Consider the following 23,695-nt stretch of genomic DNA (forward strand, 5'->3'; position numbering starts at 1 on the left):
TTATCAAATAATATAATGAAAGCTGAATTTTTCATTGATTTCCATATATGGGTATTATTGGAACAGGTACTAGCAAGACATATGGTGATCTGGAGCTTCATCAAAGGAGCAGCAAATCCCTCCTAGCAAATGTCCTGGACCTCGAGGACAATGCATTGGCATCCCACAACAACCTTCTAAATAATGTGTACAGTACTCCTGGTCCACATCATCATACGATGGGCCACGGGCATAGTCACATACACACGACACCCCATCACCATCATAGCCACGCTACGACGCCGCATCATCAACATTCAACGCCATTGGCACACTCCTCTTACCCGGGGTCACATCAGATCGGTCACACGCCGCATCATCATCAACATCCACCTGAGGCGCCTGGTCCCCAGGTTGAAACGATACTTCAAAACGCGTGTTTCTGTGCCCGATACGAGCTCATCCTGATCCTCAAAGAGATTAAGGTATGTTTCTAATATATCTTCGTTTTATAGAAGACTTCTTGGATCAATATGACGAGATAAGAACATTTAGACCATAAGCTTCCTCTTGTATCCGATTCGTTTGTTGGATAGGTGCTTTTATTGAATTTCTGTCTTGTCTTTGTTGCTTTATTTTTATTTTATTATAGTGGAACTATTGAAGAATGGAAATAATTTTATAAATGTCTTATGAATGAAAATGATATTTTTTCAGACATTTTGATTATTGAACATCATTTCTCTTATAAACTAATTATTTGTTACAAAATTTATTAATTGCATCCTTGAAATGTAATTAATAGACATATCAGTAACGGGGTAATTGTGGCAATTAACCTTGATATCTTTCACATAAATGCCAGAATAATTCAATTTCGATAATGCAAATAGAGAAATTCTCTGGTCGAGTATTAACAAACATATGTTCATTTTAACATTCCCATAGAGGGTGAAACTTTCGTACAAATCACCGTAGGTAGTGGAACGCGTACCGGCAAAGTCTGCTGACGAACGTGAAACTATTCATTGCTGTACGACTGTTTGTGCAGGATTATTAAACCCCATCTATTTCTCGAGTCAGAACTGATATGACGAAGTCAAACACTGGAAACCTTTCAGTGTTCATAATTATGAACCGAATATTGAACCGAAACTTCATGTTCGGCTGCAGGCTTTCGACTAGCTACAATTGCAAACAGTTTGAAAGTTGTTACCCATTCTAAGATTTCTAGCTAATTTGGCTTGTATAAATGGGAAAAATATACAAGGTATAGTAAACTTTCAAAATTTTGGAGTACCATTTACTAAGTTTTGGAAATCGTCAAATTTCAAGTTTGTAAAATTCCAAAGTTCCAAATTCTGGAAAATTCCAAGTTCCAGCTTTGTAAAATCTCAAGTTTCAAGTTTGGAAAATTCCCAAGTTTCATGTTTTGGAAAATTCCAAAATTTAAGTTCTGGAAAATCCCAAGTTCCAAGTTTTGAAAAATCTCAAGTTCCAAGTCCCAAGTGCTAAGTCTTGAAGTATAGAACACCACCCATCATAACCACCTTCATTTTTCAGATAATCACGGATCAGCTGAAATCGGAGGAGCTGAACTCGAAGGTGACGAACGACTGGAAGTTCGCGGCGATGGTGATCGACAGAATGTGCCTAATCATTTTTACTCTGTTCACCATCATCGCTACCATCACCGTCCTAATGTCGGCGCCGCACATCATCGTCACGTGATTCAGAAATGCTCAGCCTGCCGGCGGTAGGTCGGGGGTAGACGAGGATGATCGTGCAGTGGCAAGGCATTTCGGTGCTGACGACGACGAACCTGAAGACTCCAACCTCGTGCGCATCGAACGATACGGATGCGATACGATTCACCTAACGATGACGTTAACACGTACGAACGTCCAGCTTGAGGTTGCGCTTCAAAGTCATTTAGTCGCCTGTTATCAGGTGATCTGCACCGCGATAGGAAGCAAACTATACGAGGATTATGCTCTTCGTATTCTTTACGATATATAAGATATATCTCATCATGTAGGTCATTCGAAGAGGACGCCTTAGCGAGACACGTTGAAAACGCGCCTGCACCACGGCGCCAACGGACACACACACGCACATCTACCAACACGTACATACACGCATACACGTATGTGCAACTATGGCAGTTGACTTGATCGCTCTGGAACGCGCAGGATTGCCTGGAATTTTCTTTCCTTTTTCTTCTTCACAATTTGGACGATCTTTCTGGATGGTGAATAGAAGGTAGAGTGAATTTTAAGTTTTTGTTTTTTATGGTGGAGGTTTTTGAGGATTTTGATACTGTGATTACCGTCAGGTAGATATTTTTAATCATTTTCATTTAGAAATTATAAGATTGTTAATGATAGTAATTGTGGTATTGAAATTGTGTTTTTATTTTTAACATTGATTTCCTTTTTCTATTTATGATGATGATTTTTTTAAATTTTGGTATTGTGATCATTTTAAATTTTCATTTGGAAATTGTGAAATTATTAATGATGGACATCATTATGGTACTAAAATTATTATTTTATGTTTGAAATTATCGATTTAATTTATTTATTCCCAATGAAATGGGAATAAAATTAATTCGGTATCCTATTACAATCATTTCTTTGAAAAATTTTCTGGAATTGAACTCCGTTCAAGCGTGAAAAACCTTCGTTGAAATTAAATCTGCGTGCATGCGTGTAAATCACTGAAACACACACACGTACACATTCGCAAGATACAAAACAAAAAATACAGAGCATCGAGGACCGTCGAAGCGTTTGAGTTTGTTAAAGAATAAATCGAGTTCCTGGTACAAGTTCCATGGCCACCAAACGATTTCTCGTTTGGTCATGGTTCCACTAACAGGCAACTCCGATGGAAAACCAAGAGAGAGAGAAAGAGAGAGAGAGAGAGAGAGAGAGAGGGAGGGAAAGATACAAACAAAAGTGAGAGAAGCTGAAGAAGGGTACACTGCTCCTTTTATTGTGCTTAAAGAATAATAAAAAAAAATAAAAACAAAGCAGACAAAAGAGAACACGATTAAGAGCAAAGCGCACACATAAATATTCCGTAAAAACTGAAGAAAAAAAAAAAGAGAGGAAAGAGAGAAACTAAGTAAAATAATACCTACACACAAATGAACTGCCAAGACGATTCAAAACAATGCCAGTGAATTTTCTTATCCGTATCACTTAGTAAGTAAAAATCGACGACAACTTAAATAAAAAATTAAAAAAAAAAAAAAATAAATAAATAAAGGGGGATTTATACTACGATTTAAGACGGCGTGCGACACGGCGCAGCGTTTAAAAACAAGAAAATAAAATAATAATAATAAAGAAAAAAAAAAAGATGAGAGAACATTATCGTTTCTTTGTTAGCTCGTAAGAGAACACACAAACACATCCGGCGTAAGGAAGCGGTGATAAAGAATGACGCGGGGTTTGAAAAAAAAAAAAAAATCGAGAACGAACGATCACGATGACAATTGATTAGCATCTTTCTTCATTTTCTAAGCATTTCTTTTCCCTTCTATCGGCGGACATCGTTTGTTGTTGTCCCTCTGTACACACGCTTGTACTAAAGCGCACACACGGTACACACTCTCTCTCACGTGTAGACACACAAACACAGAAAACAATTTTTCCGAGGATCCAGGCTTCGGCATCCCCGAAATTCCGTTACATTCGCGGTGTGTTCTTCAGGGTAAGGATCCGAGATTCGTGGCGCGATTCCAGGCAACTCGACCCTGTTAGTGTATATTTAGTTTTTTAAGCCGAGTCGCCGTCGAACGAGACGAATCTTGATGATCCTCGATGATATAAAGCTTCAGACGGGAGCTCCTTCGAATTTCTGCTCGGTTTGATACGAATGAAATATGGGAATTTTTCGGGACACCGGAAGTCCGGTCCTTACAACAATCTCTTGCTCTTCGACCGCATCGCTATTCAACCCGAAATGGCCAAACCATTTGCAGTTTGCCTGGGTAACGATACCCACGTCGGATTATCCGTCAACGGATGAACAAATGTTCTGATTGATTTTGTTGCTGCCGAAGGAAATCCTTTTTCCGTGGAAAAATTTCAAGTATAGAGCTATGTCAAACTCTGTGCCTCTGTACAATGATTTTTCTTGCAAAATTAAAGCGAAAATTTGGGGTGGGAGATTTTATTGAGTCATATAATGATTTTTCTTGCAAAAATAAAGAAAAAATTTGGAGTAATTAATTTATTTAACATAAAAAATTTAACTTCGTTAAATAATCAAGAAATGAAAAATTTAATACAGTATTATATCAAAAAAATTCATTTTTGATATTTTTAATAATCCATATTGATAATTATCTAATTAGCATTAAATCAATTCAACTTCAAATTTTCTCTAATTTTCAGTCAAATGCACCTTATTTAATTCCAGAGTTACCACAAACAGAATGCAAATTCAATGCAGTTGCAGTTAAAATGCAGCGTACATATTCGTCGATTCGAATCTTCGTCTGCCACGAGTTTAGACGCGGCGAACATTTTAGTCAATATATACGAGTGCTCAGTATTTAATACGATATATTCAATTTAATATTTTAACTGGTTGTGCGACGAAGATTCGAGCACGTATATACACGTCTGGACAAATTACACAGGGAATAGGATTTCCTTTGCGAACTGTAAGAGTTCCCAGATTTTATTAACAACGTTAGGTACTTCGTTAGTTTTAATAATTCGAACGTTTTGCTCGACTTTAAACTGCGTTTTGATAGATTACGATGGAATAACATAGTACAAGAGTTTTATTGGTATTTATTAAAATTAAATATTAGTTTTTTAATTTTTACAGAATTGAGGTTTTTCACAATTTTATTTAATTTTGAAATTGTAATTAGTGTCTATAGAATGTTAAAATTACTAAAATTTCTAATATTGAAATTTTTAATTTTGCATTATATTTTAAATACAACGTTGAAAAAATCCTAAATTTCACAAAAATTATATTTATTTTAAAAACTAATTCTTTACTTCATATGCGGTATTCAGTAAACTTCGACTATTTAAATAATGATTTTAGATGCTCTGTTGTTCCAACGTAACTCGACTGACCTTACACAATCAAATTAGCAATTAATTACCTACTTTCGAGTAGTTCTACCACTTCGAACATTTAACTCTGACCTTTTGTCTACGTTCAATGCAAGCATAAACCAATATAGGCAACCAGATATTAGCAGAATAATTTTATTTTATTCGCTATGATCGACACGAAAAACAGAAATTCACAAAAAGAAGAGAGAAAACCACAATTTTGTCGATGATATTTTATGAAACTGAAAAGAATTCTCGACGATTGAGAAGCAGGCTTGTAATTTTAATTAAAAACATGAAATCTCGTTAACGGATAGTCTCGCAGACGGGTTTTCTGTTGAAAATATAATAAACAAATGGAGGATAAAAAAAAGATAAAAAAATATAGCACGTTTTGGCCATTGGCATCGACGCGACAACCAATCACGTTATCTTTTAAATACTATTATAATGGTTACAGAATAATAATTAATTAAAAGCAGTAAAAAAAAATAAATAAATTGAAGAAAATAAAGTTGTTAACCATGTTACAGGAACGATTTTAAAAAGCAAAAAAATACGTAGAGGATAATAAACTATAATCAGTAACGCCTGGATTGATGGAATAATCATTCTCGATCTTTAAATTCAGCTAATTAATTAAACTAATGGATTTAAATTAAAGCTCTTAATGGTTCGTGCCGGACGGTTTTGGTAGACATACAGTTATCACATAGGAAAGATAAAAAGAAAAACAGTAAAAAAAAAAGTACACAAGAATCGAAGAAATGATATTTAAACGATTGAAAGTTCGGCATGAAAATTAGTGTCGATCAAAGTTGCAAATAAAATTAAGTAAATAAAAAATAAATGAGCGCGTTCAAACGCCACGGGTTTCGATGATTTTCATTTCGCAATAAGATCGTTCGACATATTTCCATTTTCCTAGGAAATTTGTCAAATTATAAATCCCTAATTAAACAACGATTTCTATTGCGAAACGAACATCTTTCCGTATTAAATTTCTATTTTTCTTTTTTTTTTTTCGCAATCACGTTTGCTGTAGTTCAAGTTGGTGGAAAGAGTCGCATGGCGGCTGTTTATTGTTAAAACGCGTTCGAATCGAGCCTTTCAGCGGCCAATTTGACCGTAAAAATTATGAAAAAAATTAAATAAAATTCATTCGGAAGATAGAGAAAAAATTAGACTGGAAAATTTTCAGATATAATTAAAGAAAGATAATAGGGCACTCGTAGAAAGTTCCATATTAAATATGTTAAATATTTATTCTATTGTGCCGTTAATACTCTTATTGTGTAAAATATTTAAAAAATGAATATTTCATAACTATGCAACGATGCACAAAATAGTTACTTAAATTTAACCCTGTCGCTGCCATTCACTCGATATCGTCAAAGGGTTAAATCGTTGACCCTTTTTCTTTTCGTTACCATTTGAAAATGCATAGTTTAAAAATCCAGTTATTAGAATGTGGAAAATTAGAAATAATTTTCTTTGCTTTATTTAGAAAAGTTTTCAAATAAATTCGCAGCGATGGGGTTAAATGATAAATTGCTCATCGTAATTAGCAAAGTGCTAAAATTAATTTAAGTGACGAGTTGCTCATGTGTGTTGAAAAAAAAAATGACACAATATTGCAATAACACTGTCAATGGAGGGTCACAAAATCTTCGATTATCGTTCATTTTACGAGCAATAAATTTAGCGTATCAATCTGATCGATTCTTCTTAGAGAATTAATCGAGAAAATTTATTTAAGCAATATCTATCGATCCGACGTTATTCTTAATAAATTAATCAAATTGACCACCGAATGGCTCGTTCGTATCGAATCGCTCGACGCGGAGCGACACTGTTTCAATTTTAATTGTATGTAAGCAGATTAACGAGTATAAAAGAAGCTAATTGTTAACGGAGAAAACATAACATCGAGCCTATCGATATATTACTTGTTACTAATTAGAAGAGAATTTACATCGAGGAAATGTGTACACCACGTTGCGAAATTCCTTAGTTGAAAAATCAAATATTCGATCTGTTATTGCAAATAATAGGATCGAACGCAACGGTGGTAAAATATTAAGCCGTTCAGTAATTAAAAATAAATCATATACTCGTTCTGTGAAAGATTTACTTGTTGCCACATATCGAAGTCAAGGTGGAATTCGAAACGAGTTGCTCACTTGAAGAAAATACCAGAAAAAATTCAGCAAAAAAAAAAAAAAATAAAAAGAAATATGAATATAAATAAATAGAGATGAGAAGAGAAATAAAATATTAATATAATGGGAGAGAACGAAATTCGTTACTCTCTCGATGCTCATTATTGTTTTTATCCAGCGAGATCCGGCGTTTGCGAGAGACATTGTTAAGCCGGACGCTTAGTGATGGTAATTAATGTTCGAGTATACTTTCAATTATTATTACGCTCAACGTTCAAGCATTTATGCTGTTCACGAGATTCAGGGTCTTAGTGATTAATTAGACAAGACGGTAGAAGAACAGTGAATTTAAACGAAATAAATAAATAAAATTAATGAAAATTATCGAGTCGTTCAAAGTGTTTATTCGTAATTACGAGGAAGATCGGAAAAAGGGAGTCTTTTCGTTCGATTCGGAGATCTTTTCAACGATTGATATTTCAGTTAGAGGGTGAAAGGTTGCAATTTTTACGGGGTGTACAAAAATTCGTGGTACGAGGATGAAAATGATGAGAAATATGGGTGAAAGTTTTAAGGCAGGTTTCAGTATTTATTTTTGTTTAATTTTCCAAATTTATAGAGTAATAACATTGATGGATTATACTGCAAATATCAGTAACTCAATGTTCTATGTTGAAAAATGATAATTGGTAATTAAAGAATTCGCAAATTAATGTTAATTATGTCCACAATAAAAAATATTAATTAGTAATATAATAATTGATGAAAATTTCAAATGAGTATTCATGAATGAAGAAATAGAATTTGGAAAACGAAGTTTTCAGATAGTAAAAGAAACTTATTCGCCAATTTCAACGAAATTTTTCACGAAATACCACCTTTGTCTCGTTTGTACCACGAATTTCGCGACACTTTGCATCGACGATAACAGTTGATCGAACGAACCGAAGGACGAGCGAAAAATAAACTTTAAATTCAGACGGATTGTGACGAGCCGTTCTTTTAGTAATACAATTCACCGAGGAACATCGACGCGCAGGGGTGATATTAATTGTACGTGGGTGACCAAGTGTTTCCACCTTCTTGAACTCGATGAAAGAGACCGAGACTTCTTTCGAACAATTCACGCAGCAAACGTAAAACGAGAGGATATATAATCGAGCTGGATGATGTAACGAATAAAAAAGAAAATAACGTTTTCCATTACATCAATTTTGAACGGTAAATATTTCTTTAGTTACACCGGTGGTTGCTGATAACTTATGCAGACATTGATAGACCCTCGAACATCAAATTAAAAAACAATATATTTCTTCCATCTTATCCTGAATATCTTAGTCGGAAGTTTTCTTTAAAAAGCATCCATGATACTTTGCGAAGGGAAAGGAAATTTTTCTTCGAGGTTATTATGAATTCTCTTTGAAGAAAGAATCTGTTTGAGAATAATTCAAGAATCTTCTTTAAAAAGGAATACTCTGTAACTCCTCTTAGAAACAATCAAATATTTCTTCTGATTCAAACGATACTTATTCCTCCTAAAACTTTTTTCTTTTTAAACAAAGCTATCAAAAGAGTATATCGAGAGAAACATGATCCTTGAGTGATGCCCTAGAACGTCTGAAAATGACATATTTCAAAGGGAATGAAAAAGGATAAAGGAAAAGGAATATTTTAGGGAGGATTAAACGCAACTTGCGCCTTTAATTAAAGAAAAAAAAAATATATATATATATTATATACATTAAACTCAGCTTGTCACACGCGAGGTTGTCATTATAAACTATTAATCTAATTAAAAAGAAATGACGACACGAAGAATGAGAGAAACAATGATAATACTAATTAATAACGTTAGCACTAATAATACTAATAATGGTAACAATAATAATTATAATAAATGAATAATAATAGTAATAATGTATTTAAATTATTAATTATCCGCCTGTACGAAAAATGTTGAGAATTTTTTCCTTTCTACAACGTTTAAAAGAGAACTTACCATTTAAGGCGATGAATCGTTTTCAAATAACGACTAGCGACGACATGAAAAGGAAATTATTACAGATTCCAATTTTTTTGCGATTAAATTAAGCGCATTGTAAAAGGTTGATAAAGCTAATTAGGAGTTGTAGTAGCGCATATGTACAGGGTGATGCGATTTAAATTGTACTCGGGCATCGATATGGTGTACGATCTTTCGAGTGTCAGGTTTGAATAAATTCGAACGATGCTATTTAGAGGGAAACAACACATTTATGAAAAACATATTTATCGAGAACGTACAATCAATCGTGAAACGATCAATTCCGAAAGGGGTTAATTTGTTGATAATTAGTAACACATTTTCAAAAATTTATTAAAGAAGAATTATTCCATGGATTGATTTCAGTTTTACTGTGTTAAAAAGGGGATACATTGTAGATTATTTTTGAATATTGGTAAAGTTTTATGATCTCAATTATGACTGAAAAATTAATTTCTAAAGGTTTTAATTAAGAAGGACAGTACATGCTTTTATAACTTCATTAATTTTTGGAAATTACTTATGAAAATTTTACAGAATATTCTTCATACTTTTTGAATTTTACAAAATTCTTCAAAAATAAATATAAATATCAATTTTTGAAATCTTCATGCTGTATATAATTAAATAGGAAAATTAATTTTTTGTCACCTCCCTTGAAATTCTACCCTCTCTAAACTAAATATTTATAAATTCTATATTTATAACATTTGTTTGCATTGAAAATATAAAAAAATATCTGTCCACCCTGTAAGTGTATTCGTCATCTTTAAAGGGTTGATTCAAGAGAATTTACGAGACCATTCTTCTCAATCGATGCGGTGGAAAGGACCGAACTCATCGTTCGGGGGAAAAGTTGGTTGTCGAACAATGGTTCGATAACTTGGTCAGTCCTTGAGACGTCGAACGCAAGATCGTCGACAAATAGCCCCTTTCGATCGTTCTCGGCTTTCAGCTAGGAGAGGAGAAAAAAAAGAAAAAAGAAATCTAGAACGAAGCGAAGAAGTTCGGTCGAGTCGTCGAAACTTTTAGCTTCGGTTCGTGGTGTTTTACTCGGGTCGCGTTTATCGAAGCATTCTTAAGTACTTATTAAGGTTACTTACCGGTAGAAATAACATAAGATTGCTCATCGAGGCACGCGGCATGTCGCTTGAGTGTCAAAGACAATCCTCCCTCGGAAAACTTTTTCAACCGTTGACGACGAAGAACACGTTTGTTGTTGTTGTTGTTGTTGACGTTGATCCGCGAAACACGAAATATACTTTCTTCTCTCTCTCTCGAACATGTACGATACTACCTCTACGCGAGAATTATCGATTTTTCTTAGGTGAACACTAATCGATCGTAATCGTAACGATAGCAAAACCGATCTACTTAGCCGAGGTAAATGACTCTAGTCAGACATAATTCTTAACGCGTTAAGGTCTATTGTTAACTTGTATAGCACGTCGAAGTCTTCCGCAGTTAGTCGCCAAACGTAGCTAAACACTCGAGGAGATATGTAACAGAGAAAAAAGGAGACGAGTTTCTTTTCTTCCTTTTTTTTTTTTTAAATTTTTAACTTTTTTTTTTCTATGTCTAAAGATGTATAGATTGGTGATGGTTGTTTGAAGGAAGTTGGAGGAGATTTTGGATGAGAGATTTTTTACGGGGTTCAGGGTTTTATCGATCGTTCGATTGATAGTAATTAGAGGGCTTCATTAGAGGGCTGTGTAAACCCGTTGCCTTAGAATTTCTTTCAAATTTATAATTATAATTCAATATATTTTATTGTAAGAGATTTTTTCGTCCATCTATTTAAATTAAAAATCATATTTATTTATTTTTAATTTAGAAATTATCATATAAAATTTGCTTCAATGTTTGAAAGATCCTGGATTTATTTAAGGATTTATGAGATTATATAATTTATTAATTTTTTTAAGGCAAAGGGTTAAAGTGAGATAAAATGTGCTGTGATGGAAAATCAAAATTGTGCGTCGTCTATCAGCTTAAATACTCTGGTTCGTGTGTGATCTTTTGTACTTCCGACAAAGGAATCGCGAAGAATTAGATTTGATCGATCGAAATTCAAGACGAGACGTCGAGATTCGGGAATGCTTTTCGCTCGAACGATGGAAAGGTATTAAGCATCGTGAAAAAAGAAACGAGTAATTACGCTTTTTAATTGTTAATCAATTTTTGCCGAATTGAGACACTCGAAAGATCGACGACCCTTTGTCCCGTTTTATTAGACCGCTCTTTATACGCAAAGAAGTATACATCAGGGCAGTCGAAATGAATGATAAATAATCGTAAGAAGCTGAAAGAAAATCGAGAATTATAGTCTGTTTTCATTGATGAAGAATCTATTTCAAAATAATAAATAACATTTTATTTAAATTTCTTGTAAAATTATTTGTACATTGTTATAATGGATTAAGTGATGTATTCTGTTTAGCTGTGATAATAATATTTCATTTAGTGGATTCTAATAATAGAAATACGATTCTTTACCAGTTGCTGTCAATTCTAAATAAAGTTATTATTGTATAATATTTTCTTTTGCAAATATAAATTGTCGTTATTTTGAAATTAGATTATTGTTGTACTTTTCTTATTGATTTAAGTTAGGTAGACTTTAAATGAATTATACAATTTCCGAGAGCTGTACATTAAATTATTACTTGCGTCTGACTTATGATTGACTTAACTACTTAGGACTTGCTTCACTTACTTACTCAGCTCTGGAGGGATTTTCATTTAACATAAATTTTTCAACTTAATTTTCAAATTAATTATCTAGAAGCATATTTATTTTCAATTGTAATAATTATATTTGTCATATTTTTAATTTCGAAATATCTTAAAATTACTTGAGATAAATTTGTAGAGGAAAGTAAATTAGAAGCCTCGATTTTAAAAAGCTTTCGATCTTTCGAATAAACATTTCGGCTGCACCTTATGTATATGTATAAATATATAAATATATAAATATATAACGCATATATGTACGTGCATTCTATATAACAGACACGCATGCGAGAAGTTTGAATGAAGCCGGAGAAATGTAACGTGGAGAAAATCGTAATCGTTAGCGATGGGTTAGTCACTTTGTATATCATTTGAAATTAGAAATATTGGAGATCTTGAAGATCTTAATCTTTCAGAAGTAATAAAATAACATCAATGCTTAATTTCTTAAGAAAAATAATCTCTTTTTGAAAAGTGTTTCATTTTTTAATTATTGATATATTTATCTTGACAAATGTTGTCCTGAAATTTGATTTAAAGAAGTTATTTAGATATTTAAGCATTTTCTAAAATTTTCAAGACTTCCAATTTTTATTAAATCTTCTAGTTTCTAATTTATCAAGAATTTTTGACTTCAAATACGCATCAAAGTGATTCTCCGTTTTACAATAATCAAATTAGTTGAAAAATTAACAAAAATATTAAATTTTCCATCGCTAACAATCAGCCCCCCTAGACACAACCCTCATTGTTTATAATCCATCTGGAATATCACAGAAAATCAGGAAAAATGAAGATGATTGGTGGTGTTTTGCGATACAAACACTGTCATGAATGTTCATGGCAGCGGTGAATTCGGAATTTAGATTAAAACTAAAGATTAGCGGAGACACGCAATGTTCAAGTGCCAAATTTGTAGCTATCTTTAACATGTAATTAACTCGCGCTTAATTAGAGATGGGGCTAATCAGAGAGAGAGACTGGCGACTGACGGAGGCAGACACCTGTTGTACATTATTAGATCGAGACTGTGTGTGTTTAAGTGATTCGTTCTAAATAATTAAGGTGTTTGATGGACTCGATGCAAATAGATCTAGCTATAATTATGTATCATTTTGTATTGGGAGTCCTGCTATGGATTATTGGAAGGATGTTAATTAATATTTGAACCTAATTATTGAAATAATCCAAAAAGAATTCTAAAAAATGAAACCAATACACAGAATATCTCTTTAGGTCCTGGATACTTTTTAAAATACGAATGAGTAATTATTTTAATTATTTGTCATATGAAATAATTTTGAACGAAGTAGTCCTGTTTTGGCTGGTAGTTCTATACAAAACCATAAGAAAAGATTTTGTTAACTTCAGGAGGAGTTTAATTCATTTTTATCATTAAAGTATTAAACATTTGCATCCTTCCAATAATCTTTTCAGCAAATTATCGAATTTATACGATTCTTTCAACTATTTCATTTGAATTTATTATTGGTGAATAATGTTGAAACTTTTGCTAGTAAACATTGTTGAGCGACGAAAACGGTGATAGTGCTTGACAGTTGTCAAGAGTTTCACTGGAACTTTTAACTCTCAAACGGCGGACCCTGGAGAGAGCCCCAATTTTAATTTAATTTTACACTGTTCCAATGAAAATTATTCTTGCAATATAAGAAACCCTTTCGTTTAAAAATGATACATTTAACTTTAGGTTAATATCCTCGTATACGTTTTGTAAGCTTGGGTCTCGAGTGACCCAGACTCCGCTGTACCTAACGAGGAAAAGTATCAGGTGAAACTCCGAACAAAAGCGTACCGAAAGGAGAAAGAGTTAGCTAAAAATAAACTAAATAAAAGAAGAAAAACGCGTCACAGCCAACTGAATTTAAAATGAATTTTTACAATGAGAAAACGTTTGTAGTACGATATAATACGTGAAAAATAAACGGTTCACCAACTCCGCGATCATTTCCGGTAGGCAACTCTCGTTCCCTTCGTTTCGACGAACAAAAGAGATCGACTTTGAAAAATTCTCGTGCTCTCTCACCATGAGAAATCTCCCTCTGTTTTCCTTTAAGAAGAATCATCTTCTTAAAAGAAATAATAAAGAACAAGCATATACGCGCTTGGGAATAAACAACAAAGGAAAGGTGAAAAGGGAAGAGGTGTAAGATCTAAATTCAAAAAAAGGGAGAAAACTATATATATATATATACATATATATATAAAAAAAAACGAACTATTAAGGGTGTACCATTAAATATAATCTACACATATTTAAAATATTGAATGCTAAACGCCATATTCGTAATACACACCGAGAAAGAACTAAACTAAATGAATCAATAATCGAATAATTGAATATTAAAGCTAGCCTGTAATCAATAGAGACGTAGTTAATTACTTCGAGCAGTAATCATAGGGGTGATTCAAAGCAACGTAGTCAACTAGAGAAAAAGTTAGGCTCGAACTTTAATCGAGATCATTTTGCTCTTTAAACTAAAGAAATGAAAAACGAAATCGAGGATGCTAAATAACTTGATCGTTCTTCGAAATAATTCTCTGTGCCGGGAAGTTTAAATGATACAGAGATGTAATACGGAAAGGGTTAAACGGTACAGGCGAGGTGATTTTAATACACACGAGGTTCGAGACGGTGTTTTGTTAGCGACAAAGTGATCGATGATGTGCGAACGCACGATCTATTTCTTCTCTACCTATGCTCCTTCTCTTCCCTAATGATCTATTTTAAAACGAATGATCGTCTCTTTATTGTCCACCGTTACACCAGTCGTCGAAGTCGTTTGCGAAGCTAATTAAATTACACACGTGCGAGTCTATTTAACACGATGGATTAAAGAGATATTTCGAGCCTGAATGTGTGAGAGGGAGAGAGAGAGAGAGAGAGAGAGAGAAAGAAAGAATGAACGTGAGACGAGGAGAGTGAGAACGATTTAAAAAAAAGTGTGCAAGAGAGATAGATAAAGATAAACCGAGAAACAAAAACAAAATTTGCGTTACCTTGCAAGACTATGGAGGGAGAAAAGAAAATATTCAATGAAAAAAAGAAAAGAAGAGATCAAAGAAAGATACACTCCCTTTTTCGTTAGACCCTGGTGGGACGATGCAATTGAACTGACTCACCCTCGATCTCACTTGACTTTAAAAAAAAAAAAAAAAAAAAAATTATGCCTCGACAACAGCCTGGCCTGATAAATAGTAAATTCATATTGAAGAAACGTTAAATAAGGTAATAATAAAAATACACTAATAATAATATGTAATAATACAAGTAAGAATAAGAATGATAATGATAATATTAAATATAATAATAATAAATTTGTTATATTTCTACGCTGGGCTCTTTTTCGAGGCAGAAAAACGTTGATCGATATAAAAATCCCTGTTAACTGGTGAGCACATAATCGCCGCATTGTAATATTATTAAACATTATTACGTTATTATGAAATTGTTGAAATAAATGAGATGAAAATAAACGTCTTCCGTTTTATTCTTTCTCCATACTGTTATTGAGAAAGAAATATTTGTTTTATTATTTAAATAGTGGAACTTGCAACAGTCTAACATTTAGTAAAATTATTATTATTATTATTTTTTAAGGATATGGGATCATATAAAAGCTGGATTCATTTAATAATCTTTATTTCCTTGTAAAAAGAACTACCTATAAATCTATCTTAACATTACGTCTATTAATGAGAAATCAATTTTTTTTTTCATCGCATGAACATATTCGCAGCATTTCTCATGCATAATAAAGTACAAATGTTCGGCTCAACAATATTTCATATTTCATATTTTCTTCCTTCTTTCGTATTTACGTAATCATTAGCTAATGTACATTCGCTAGTACGATCATCCTTTTCTCTAGTAGATTCAACCATAGTTTCGTTTGAAATTTAACAATTTTCTTCTTTTTCCCTTCTTTTGAACGTTCATCATTGAATATCTTTTCCAAAAATTTTTTCTACAATGATTGTTCATCATTTTTAATCATTTGGCAATATTAATGTTTTACAATTTTCGATAATACATAATTCGACAGAAAGTATTAGAATAGATTAGTTATGAGGTATTTTAAAATAGAACTAGGTCTATTTACGAATAATAAATAATTTTTTATTCGAAGATCATTCAAATAAAATATTATTAATTATCGTAAATAATGGCCCACTCTGCTTTAAAGTATAAAGTCAGGATGAAATTCTGAATAAAAGCGATTAAGTGTTGAAATTCAGTGATGTAACGTTTCTGTAATTGTTCAAGTGGAAGAAATCAGTGATTCATTAAAGCTTTCCATCGACTGGCGTTATTCACGCTTGTTTGTGCGACAATTTTTCAACACGTTCGTTTGATTGTTGTAACGCTGATAAAACGATCTAACTTATTCGATTTGAATTTGTTAACTACGTTTACAGCTAAAATAGAAACAAGCTTTCGATATCTGTACGTGAGAATCAATGAGAGAATCTCAGTCAAATAAAATAATAACGAAACCTTCGTAATTGATAAAGAATTTAATAAATAATATATGACAATGTTGTCGTTGACTTTCTAATTGTTATATACTATAATATACTGTAAAAGTAACATTAACCCTAGAATATTTAATATTCACGTGTTTTTTAACAGTCGCATTTATTATTACTATCATTTATAATAATTATAAATGTATATATATATCTATATATAATATTTGTTACATTGTTAAAACTTAAACGATTATCGTCGAATCAGATGTTTAATACTTCTCGAAAAAGGATAAAAAAGGTAAAGGACGTGAAAATTGCTTGCGTTAATATTCTAGGGTTAATCGAAGATGCCAGTTGTTAAAAGTTTTTCATTGTATCAAGAAATTTTGATTCATTTTTTTTTTTTTTTTTCAAAATACCCTGCAATATGGAGAATTTGAGCAAACGTTCTTTAACACGTTCACTGCCACTCTGAAGCTAATGAAAATTGTATTAATTAATATTTTTATCTATTTTATTTTCAATTATCTAATATGATTATCACTAATTTGATGAGTCAAAGTATTTTAATAATATAGGCGATGGATTACCTATGGAAATTCAAGTGTCACCCACTTATGGTAGTCAACGTGTTAATTAAAAGAAAAAATGATAATTATCGAACTGACATCCTCAATTGCACGTGGCGCATAAAATGGCATTTTAAAATCGTCTCATTGTGATTCTCATACACAGGCATTCCCTTCTCACATTCACGAGTGAACAACGCTATAAAATATATGGAAGTAAAATGTATAGAAATTAATAAGCATCATCTAATTACATCATTCTCGGGGACTAAATTCTAGTTATTGTATCTCGTTCAAGGAAGACACGTGTCACTCTGTCTTAATTCGAACCCACGAGCGATACTCATGCACATCAATTTTCCATACAAGCATCGAGGACAACAAATCGCGTTTAACGATGAATTTTTCGTTTCTTTTTTAGTTCATTTTTTATATAGTTCGTGCTTTGTGTTTCACCTGAACCTTTCCGTCAAACACGTTTCGTACATTAGTAGAGATTCAGAGTGTTTGAAATTCAGGTTTTTACATTTTCATCGTTAAGTATAAAATTATCAAAATGACATGCAATTATTATTTTAATCATTTGCGATTTTGTATCACAAGTGTATTCTACTGATTCAAATTATTTTTAATTAAGTAATTGAAATTATTTTTAATTATAATAATTTCAAAAGCAAAGTTACCATTCATAGTCTTTAAAATTTTTATACAAATTGCTAATTAATTGTCTAATCAACATAATCGCAAATGATTAAAGTATCTCTTCTAGTGCAATGCAATGTATCGATATAAAATGAGATATCAATTTCAGAAAAGAAAATCGATGTTGAGCGTGACTTTTGAGTGTTTGCTGCGCTTTTGCAGTTTCGCGAAATAAAATCGTGGCTCGTATACGTGTTATAACATACATTAACATCACATGTAACAATCGGGCTGATATCGCGAGGCACAACTGTAGGCAATACTCATGAGAAAAATCAACGTTCGTTATTATTATTATTATTTTTTTTTTTTTCGACAACCATTAAATATTCTTCGCAAATGGAGCAAACTTTCTATTAGAGAAAACATGACCGTTTCAACAATCATCTGTACAATATACATGTTGCGTGAATATCATATTTACTTTGTGTGTGTGTATATGTGTGTATGTTCGTGTATGTGTGTGTGTGTGTAAGACGCACGATACACAGTTCCTTATCTTTTTTTTTCCTATATAATGTATAACGATTAAGTACGCAGGGCCGTGACATTGTGCTTCTAATGTGCGCTTCTGCAGTGTCGTTAGCAGGTTTCACGATTCTGTTTGGAATTCCTTTTCAAGTTTGAGGAACCGAGAAATTTGGGAAAAATTAGATGACCAAAAATATTTTATCCAATTTTCAATTTGCAAATGAAAAACGTATGCAAGTCTTTCTTAAATTGATTTATAAATTTTTAGCTGTAATTGAATTTAATTAGGTTTGTGCTTAGAAGACAATCGAGTCGGATAGCGTTAAATATGGTTAAATTAATTAGAATTAAATTGTTCTAATTTTTCCCAAACTAACCGAGGATAGATGATCGAGATGGGGTAGAAAAATCCAATCACGACCCTTCGATGTTGCATCGCGATAAGTTATCATACACGAGTCCTGCCAGGTTATAATAGAACGGCAACGGTATTGATATCAAAATCATTTGATGTCTAACGCTCTATGTTTATCCTTAATCCCGATTAAACGATTGCTCAATCTAAGAATGACCAATATCAATGAAACGTTAAATCATTTTTAACGTTGACTTTAATCCGCACTCACTTCAGCATGCTCGTGATGAAGATTTCCAAGGAAGACAATCAATGATTAATTCTAACAATAATTAAAATATTTGGGAACCCATGCCTGTCGCTTTTCGTCGACATTTTTTTTTCTCAAAAATTACTGAACATTACGTGATATAATATAATATAGTAGAAATTGGAATTTAATAAATTAATAATGTTCTAACGTTCAATTTAATTAGTCTAATTAATACGCTCTGACGCATTGAACTTCGTTCCTTGGCAAATTCGTGAACACGATTTGTCTATTTTTTTATCGTTGATAATCTTTCTTCGATAGAAAGATTGGTTCTTATAAAATATCGATGGAATTCTGAGCGTTTTTTTTGACTTTCATGATTAATTCATGGCTCTTCTCTGTTTGGTAAAAGAAAATGAAAGGAAATATTATTTTAATTGGAAGAAACGAATGAATAATATTAAGCTATCATAAAAGACTTATTTAAATGTTTTATGGAAGTTTTTGAATAAACGATTGTCCACAAATGAATAATTCTTAATGTGAAGTAACGTTTACGAAATTCAATGTTTTTAAATTGATGTTGCGTTAAGCGTTTGATTGTTATAAAAATGATAGAATTAAATCGAACGTAAATTATGGCGACGATTGTGATGGAATTATTTGCCACGATAGATCTCTATTATACGATCCTGGTCCACGTACTCGAAAATATGAGGCGCGTCCATCAGGATCCCGATGGTACCCGCAGTTGTCACGATGAAGAAAATGTAAAGCTGCAGTCGATCGATTACCATCGCTACGTATTTCCAATCCTCTCTTGTCTGAAACATTATTAATATTATTAAAATAACAAATTATAATCAAACGTGTCATTTGAATACGAGGTGTAAATCGTGAGCAATTATCAAAATTAATTAGTATCTGCCACGTTCAAAATGAAATAATAATTATTATAATCATATGGCTGGTCTGTGAACAATAATTGCTGATTAAAAAGTTTCTTAATCATCATTTCAAAAAATTCCATATTAATCCTATAAGATAACAAGTGAAAAATTTGAATTAGAAAATGAAAGTCATATTTGGAATAATTACAATCATAATTAATTTTCAAGTTTAAGCTTTTAAATTACTCCTCTACATTACTGGTATAAAAATGTATTTTAATCATCAAATTACATTAAACTTGAAGCATCAGTCACCTATGACTACTATGATACTTGATATGTTAATTTCCTAACTCTCCACTCTAAATAGAACAAATTAACAAATTCTCACCTGTATGTACAAATCCTCGTTTCTCAAATGTTCAGCAATGAATTCAACAGCCTCGGTAGCCTTGCTAGCCTCAGGGCTAAGTAGTACAGAGTCCGAGCTCTCAGATCCTCTTCTGTCAGTCAAACCTTCACCACCAGCTGCACTAGACCCACTGGTGGTATGATGAACCTTTCTACTGATGTTACAATTCGGATGATGAAGATCGGACAATTCCATCATCTCCATCTTCGGCTTGGTCAACGATGTTGGCAGATGTTTAGGTAGCTCTGTGGGGCTGCCAGAATATGTAGAAGTCGGCAATGTGACGTTTGGAATTTCCATCATCCACCTGAGACGGGTCTTCTTCGGTCTTCTCATCAGCAGTATAGTCGGCAGACACTTGAGGAATATCTTTCTAATCAATTGTGGCATTCTGTGTGTTCTAGGACCACGGAAGTTCCAGTTGATGATGATCACGGTCACCAGGATGCTGACAGTGTTCATGATGAAGGTGAACAGGAGATACTTAGCGATCAACGGAAGTACCAGAGATGTGGGTGGTAAAATCTTGCTGACGAGCAACAGGAAGACAACCAGCGACAGAAGAATGCTGATACCAAGGGTCACTTTCTCGCCAGCCTCCGCGGGAAGATAAAAGACCAGCACGCAGAGGAACGAGATTAGAACCGTGGGAAGGATCAGATTCACCGTGTAGAACAGTGTCTTGCGTCTGATGATGATGTAGAAGGTGATGTCAGTTTCCGTTGGGAATTCACCTTTGTAGATGTTCAAGTATGCCGGGACGTTTATGATGTCCCAGGTGCCACTTTTCCAATAATCTGACAGGTCGACGAAATTCTTGTTGTTGTACAGAGCCAGAGATACTTGGTCCCCGTTGAATGTCCACGATCCGAACTTCATGATGCAGGTCTGTTGGTCGAAGGGGAAGTACGTCACGTCGATGGTACAGGAACTCTGGTAGATTGCCGGAGGCACCCAAAGCACTTCGCCGTGTGGATAGATCAGGACGTTGCTCTTGTACCGTACCTCGTAATTGCCGTCAGCGCTGGTAAGTACGATTATTATATTATCATATCATTATTAGTAGTAAATTATTATCTCGCTTAGGAAACATAAGTACAGCTATATGTACGTACTTGTTAAACAGTACTATATCCGGTTTCCATACTTTATCCGGTGGTAACCTAAGGACTCCTATTCCTCCATAGTCTGCTTCGTCCCATTGCAATTGATAATCCGTCCAGGTGAATCTCAGCCACACGTTCGACTTCATAATCTGATTCTTTTCATTCTGAAATATATAACTTATATTATTTAGAAATCTATTTCCAAATGATGCCAATGGGTTTTTTCTTTTCAAAATTTAATGAATCAGCATCAAATCTTTTACTGTTCATTCAGAAAGCTCTGAACAAGTTGTATAAGTTTCCCTCCACACCCTAATTTGAACAAACTGTTTCCTAAAACAAAGATGAATCAGGTATCTCACCACGTTGATTAGCTGGACAAAAGCGAGTCCAAAATTCACGTGCACCTTCTCCGTCATATTCTGCACAGGTCTGATGAGTTTATTGTACCCTCTGAACAGATCTCGCACCAACCTCTCCTCATCCTCGGAACAGAGACCTGAAAAGGTCCATAGAATATCGCGAATGTATTCACTGTCCTTTTAGAATATCGCGTTAGTATCTTACCGATGCAAAATACCGCGGAGATTAGGATGTAACGCGTGAGTCGCAAACAAAGATGCATTTTTGACAGGTTTCTTCAGGTGTCCCACCCGTAGACACTCCACAGCCACCGCCACAGATCAATATGAGCACGCAGACGCTCGCCAGTAAATGCATTTCCTTTCTTGCCGCCCGATCCATCGATACACACCCTGTTCCATGATCGTCTTATTAATTAACAATCCTTTCACTCGACCTTATTTATTCTTCACAAAGTATGTCCCTTATTCGTTCAATCTTTCTTCTAATCGTTTACGAGATGTTCGTGTTCGGTCGAAGCAATGGGTGATGCTCGAACTTGATGATTAGGGTGCGACACGAGGAACACCGTTTTAGGGGATGGTCTGGGCAGGGTTGCTCACGAACTATGCCTTCCACAGATGCGCAGTCTGCTTCGTTTCTAGGTGGATCTGTTGATCTACTTTATCGAGGGTTTCTGGACAACTTGGGGGTGGCTGTTGCGGAGTTTTCAGGGTGGAATTTTAATTGAATTGCTTTTTTTAGAATTTGTTCTAGTTGTCCCTATAGATTGGTCTGTTATTACAAAATTTTTCAAATGTAGAATTTTCCGTAAAATTGGAAAAGAATCTTCCTGTATTAATTTAAAAATTTGTGTTGCTAATTTCGATTTTGGTTGTAGTTTCTTGAATATTAGTTTCAAAATTGAATATATTTATCGACTTGTACAGGATTGAACTGTAGCTGTGCACTGCTGCACTCTGTGTTAGTATCGCGAATCATTTTATAACTGATCCTTAATATGAATAAAATTAATTAAATAATCTTAACGTATTCAAAAAAATATAAATTCAATGTATCAACATAAAATTACATTCTACTTGTAAATAGACTAAAACAATTAATTTCAAAGATACTTTTAAACGTTAAATCATGTAAAAATGTTGTATTTCTATTTCCAGTTTTAATTTGCAAATTTATATAATTATATTTAGCTCAGTGAAGAATATTTCACCTTTAAACGTTACCTTTATACAATTAAATTCGATAAATTCCTAGAGTTTCTGTTTAATAACAATTCGCTTCGAGTAAATGTCATAATTGTTACTAATTAATATTAAAATGTTGGAACGAACAAACTTCTAAAACCAGCAGGTCGTATTCTCAATTATTTATTACTGTTACTATTCCCTTTCGGATTCTAAGAGCCGTTGAACTAATTACCGTGACATTACCTGCATTCTACGTTTAATGCGACCCCATGATCGACAAAGTTTCCACATTGTACTACTGAATACTATTACAGACGCAATTATAGGCTATTTCGAAACAGCTAGCTCTTGATTAACAAACTCAGATCGAACGTGAAATGAGAGGAACAGGTTTACTCAAGACTTTGACTGTTACAAGAGACACTGGTGACCGACAACTCAAATTCTCTGTAGCATACAATTGATAAATAAAAAGAGAAGATAAATTTTGGATTATAATAACAAATTGTATAGTTGAATTTATAAATTGACTATTTTTGCTCTTAATAATTAGAATTTCAACTGTGACAGTCAAAGTGTTAATGCTTTAATAAGACTAGCCATAGTAATTAATTAGTTAATCAATAAACATTTTTCTTAGACCATTAAAGGACTAATAATTATGTGAATATATAATATCCATATGATAATTATTTTGCAATAAATATATTTTTCATTAAAATATTGCAAACACTAAAGATATTTGAGCTATCAAAGCATTCCTCCAAAAATATCCATCGATCGTGGCTCGCGATATTTTCTTTATTGATGTATGGAAATTACGAGAGAAAGTAGAGCTTTTCCCCCTTTGTCATTGCAAACTCTCTTCGAACCGCTATTTCGTGAGTTTTATTAGGTTCTATCCGC

The 23,695-nt window shown here is 33.2% G+C and overlaps 2 protein-coding genes across 6 annotated transcripts in view; one reads left to right on the forward strand and one right to left on the reverse strand.

Annotated features, from left to right (window-relative positions):
* Positions 1–9,728, forward strand: part of nAChRa7 (nicotinic acetylcholine receptor alpha7 subunit) — a 138,711-nt gene extending 128,983 nt beyond the window's left edge. For 4 of the 5 annotated variants that reach the window (XM_034324199.2, XM_034324200.2, XM_034324202.2 and 1 more), the window contains 2 exons: positions 67–464; positions 1,543–9,728. In XM_034324199.2, the coding sequence (XP_034180090.1) occupies positions 67–464; positions 1,543–1,710 (566 nt within the window). In that variant the 3' untranslated portion in view covers positions 1,711–9,728. The remainder of the gene's footprint in view (positions 1–66; positions 465–1,542) is intronic. The other variant, XR_013062344.1, reaches the window with a different exon arrangement.
* Positions 9,729–15,675: 5,947 nt separating this feature from the next.
* nAChRbeta1 (nicotinic acetylcholine receptor beta1) lies at positions 15,676–22,275 on the reverse strand. The gene is made up of 5 exons (XM_034324203.2): positions 21,804–22,275; positions 21,599–21,735; positions 21,246–21,400; positions 20,110–21,154; positions 15,676–19,652 (listed from the first exon to the last, which is right to left on the reverse strand). The coding sequence occupies exons 1-5, from the start codon at positions 21,859–21,861 to the stop codon at positions 19,488–19,490; spliced, it is 1,560 nt and encodes a 519-aa protein (XP_034180094.1). The 5' UTR covers positions 21,862–22,275; the 3' UTR covers positions 15,676–19,487.
* Positions 22,276–23,695: the final 1,420 nt, after the last annotated feature.

This window comes from Osmia lignaria, chromosome 7, assembly GCF_051020975.1.
Source record: "Osmia lignaria lignaria isolate PbOS001 chromosome 7, iyOsmLign1, whole genome shotgun sequence".
NCBI classification, from domain to species: domain Eukaryota; kingdom Metazoa; phylum Arthropoda; class Insecta; order Hymenoptera; family Megachilidae; genus Osmia; species Osmia lignaria.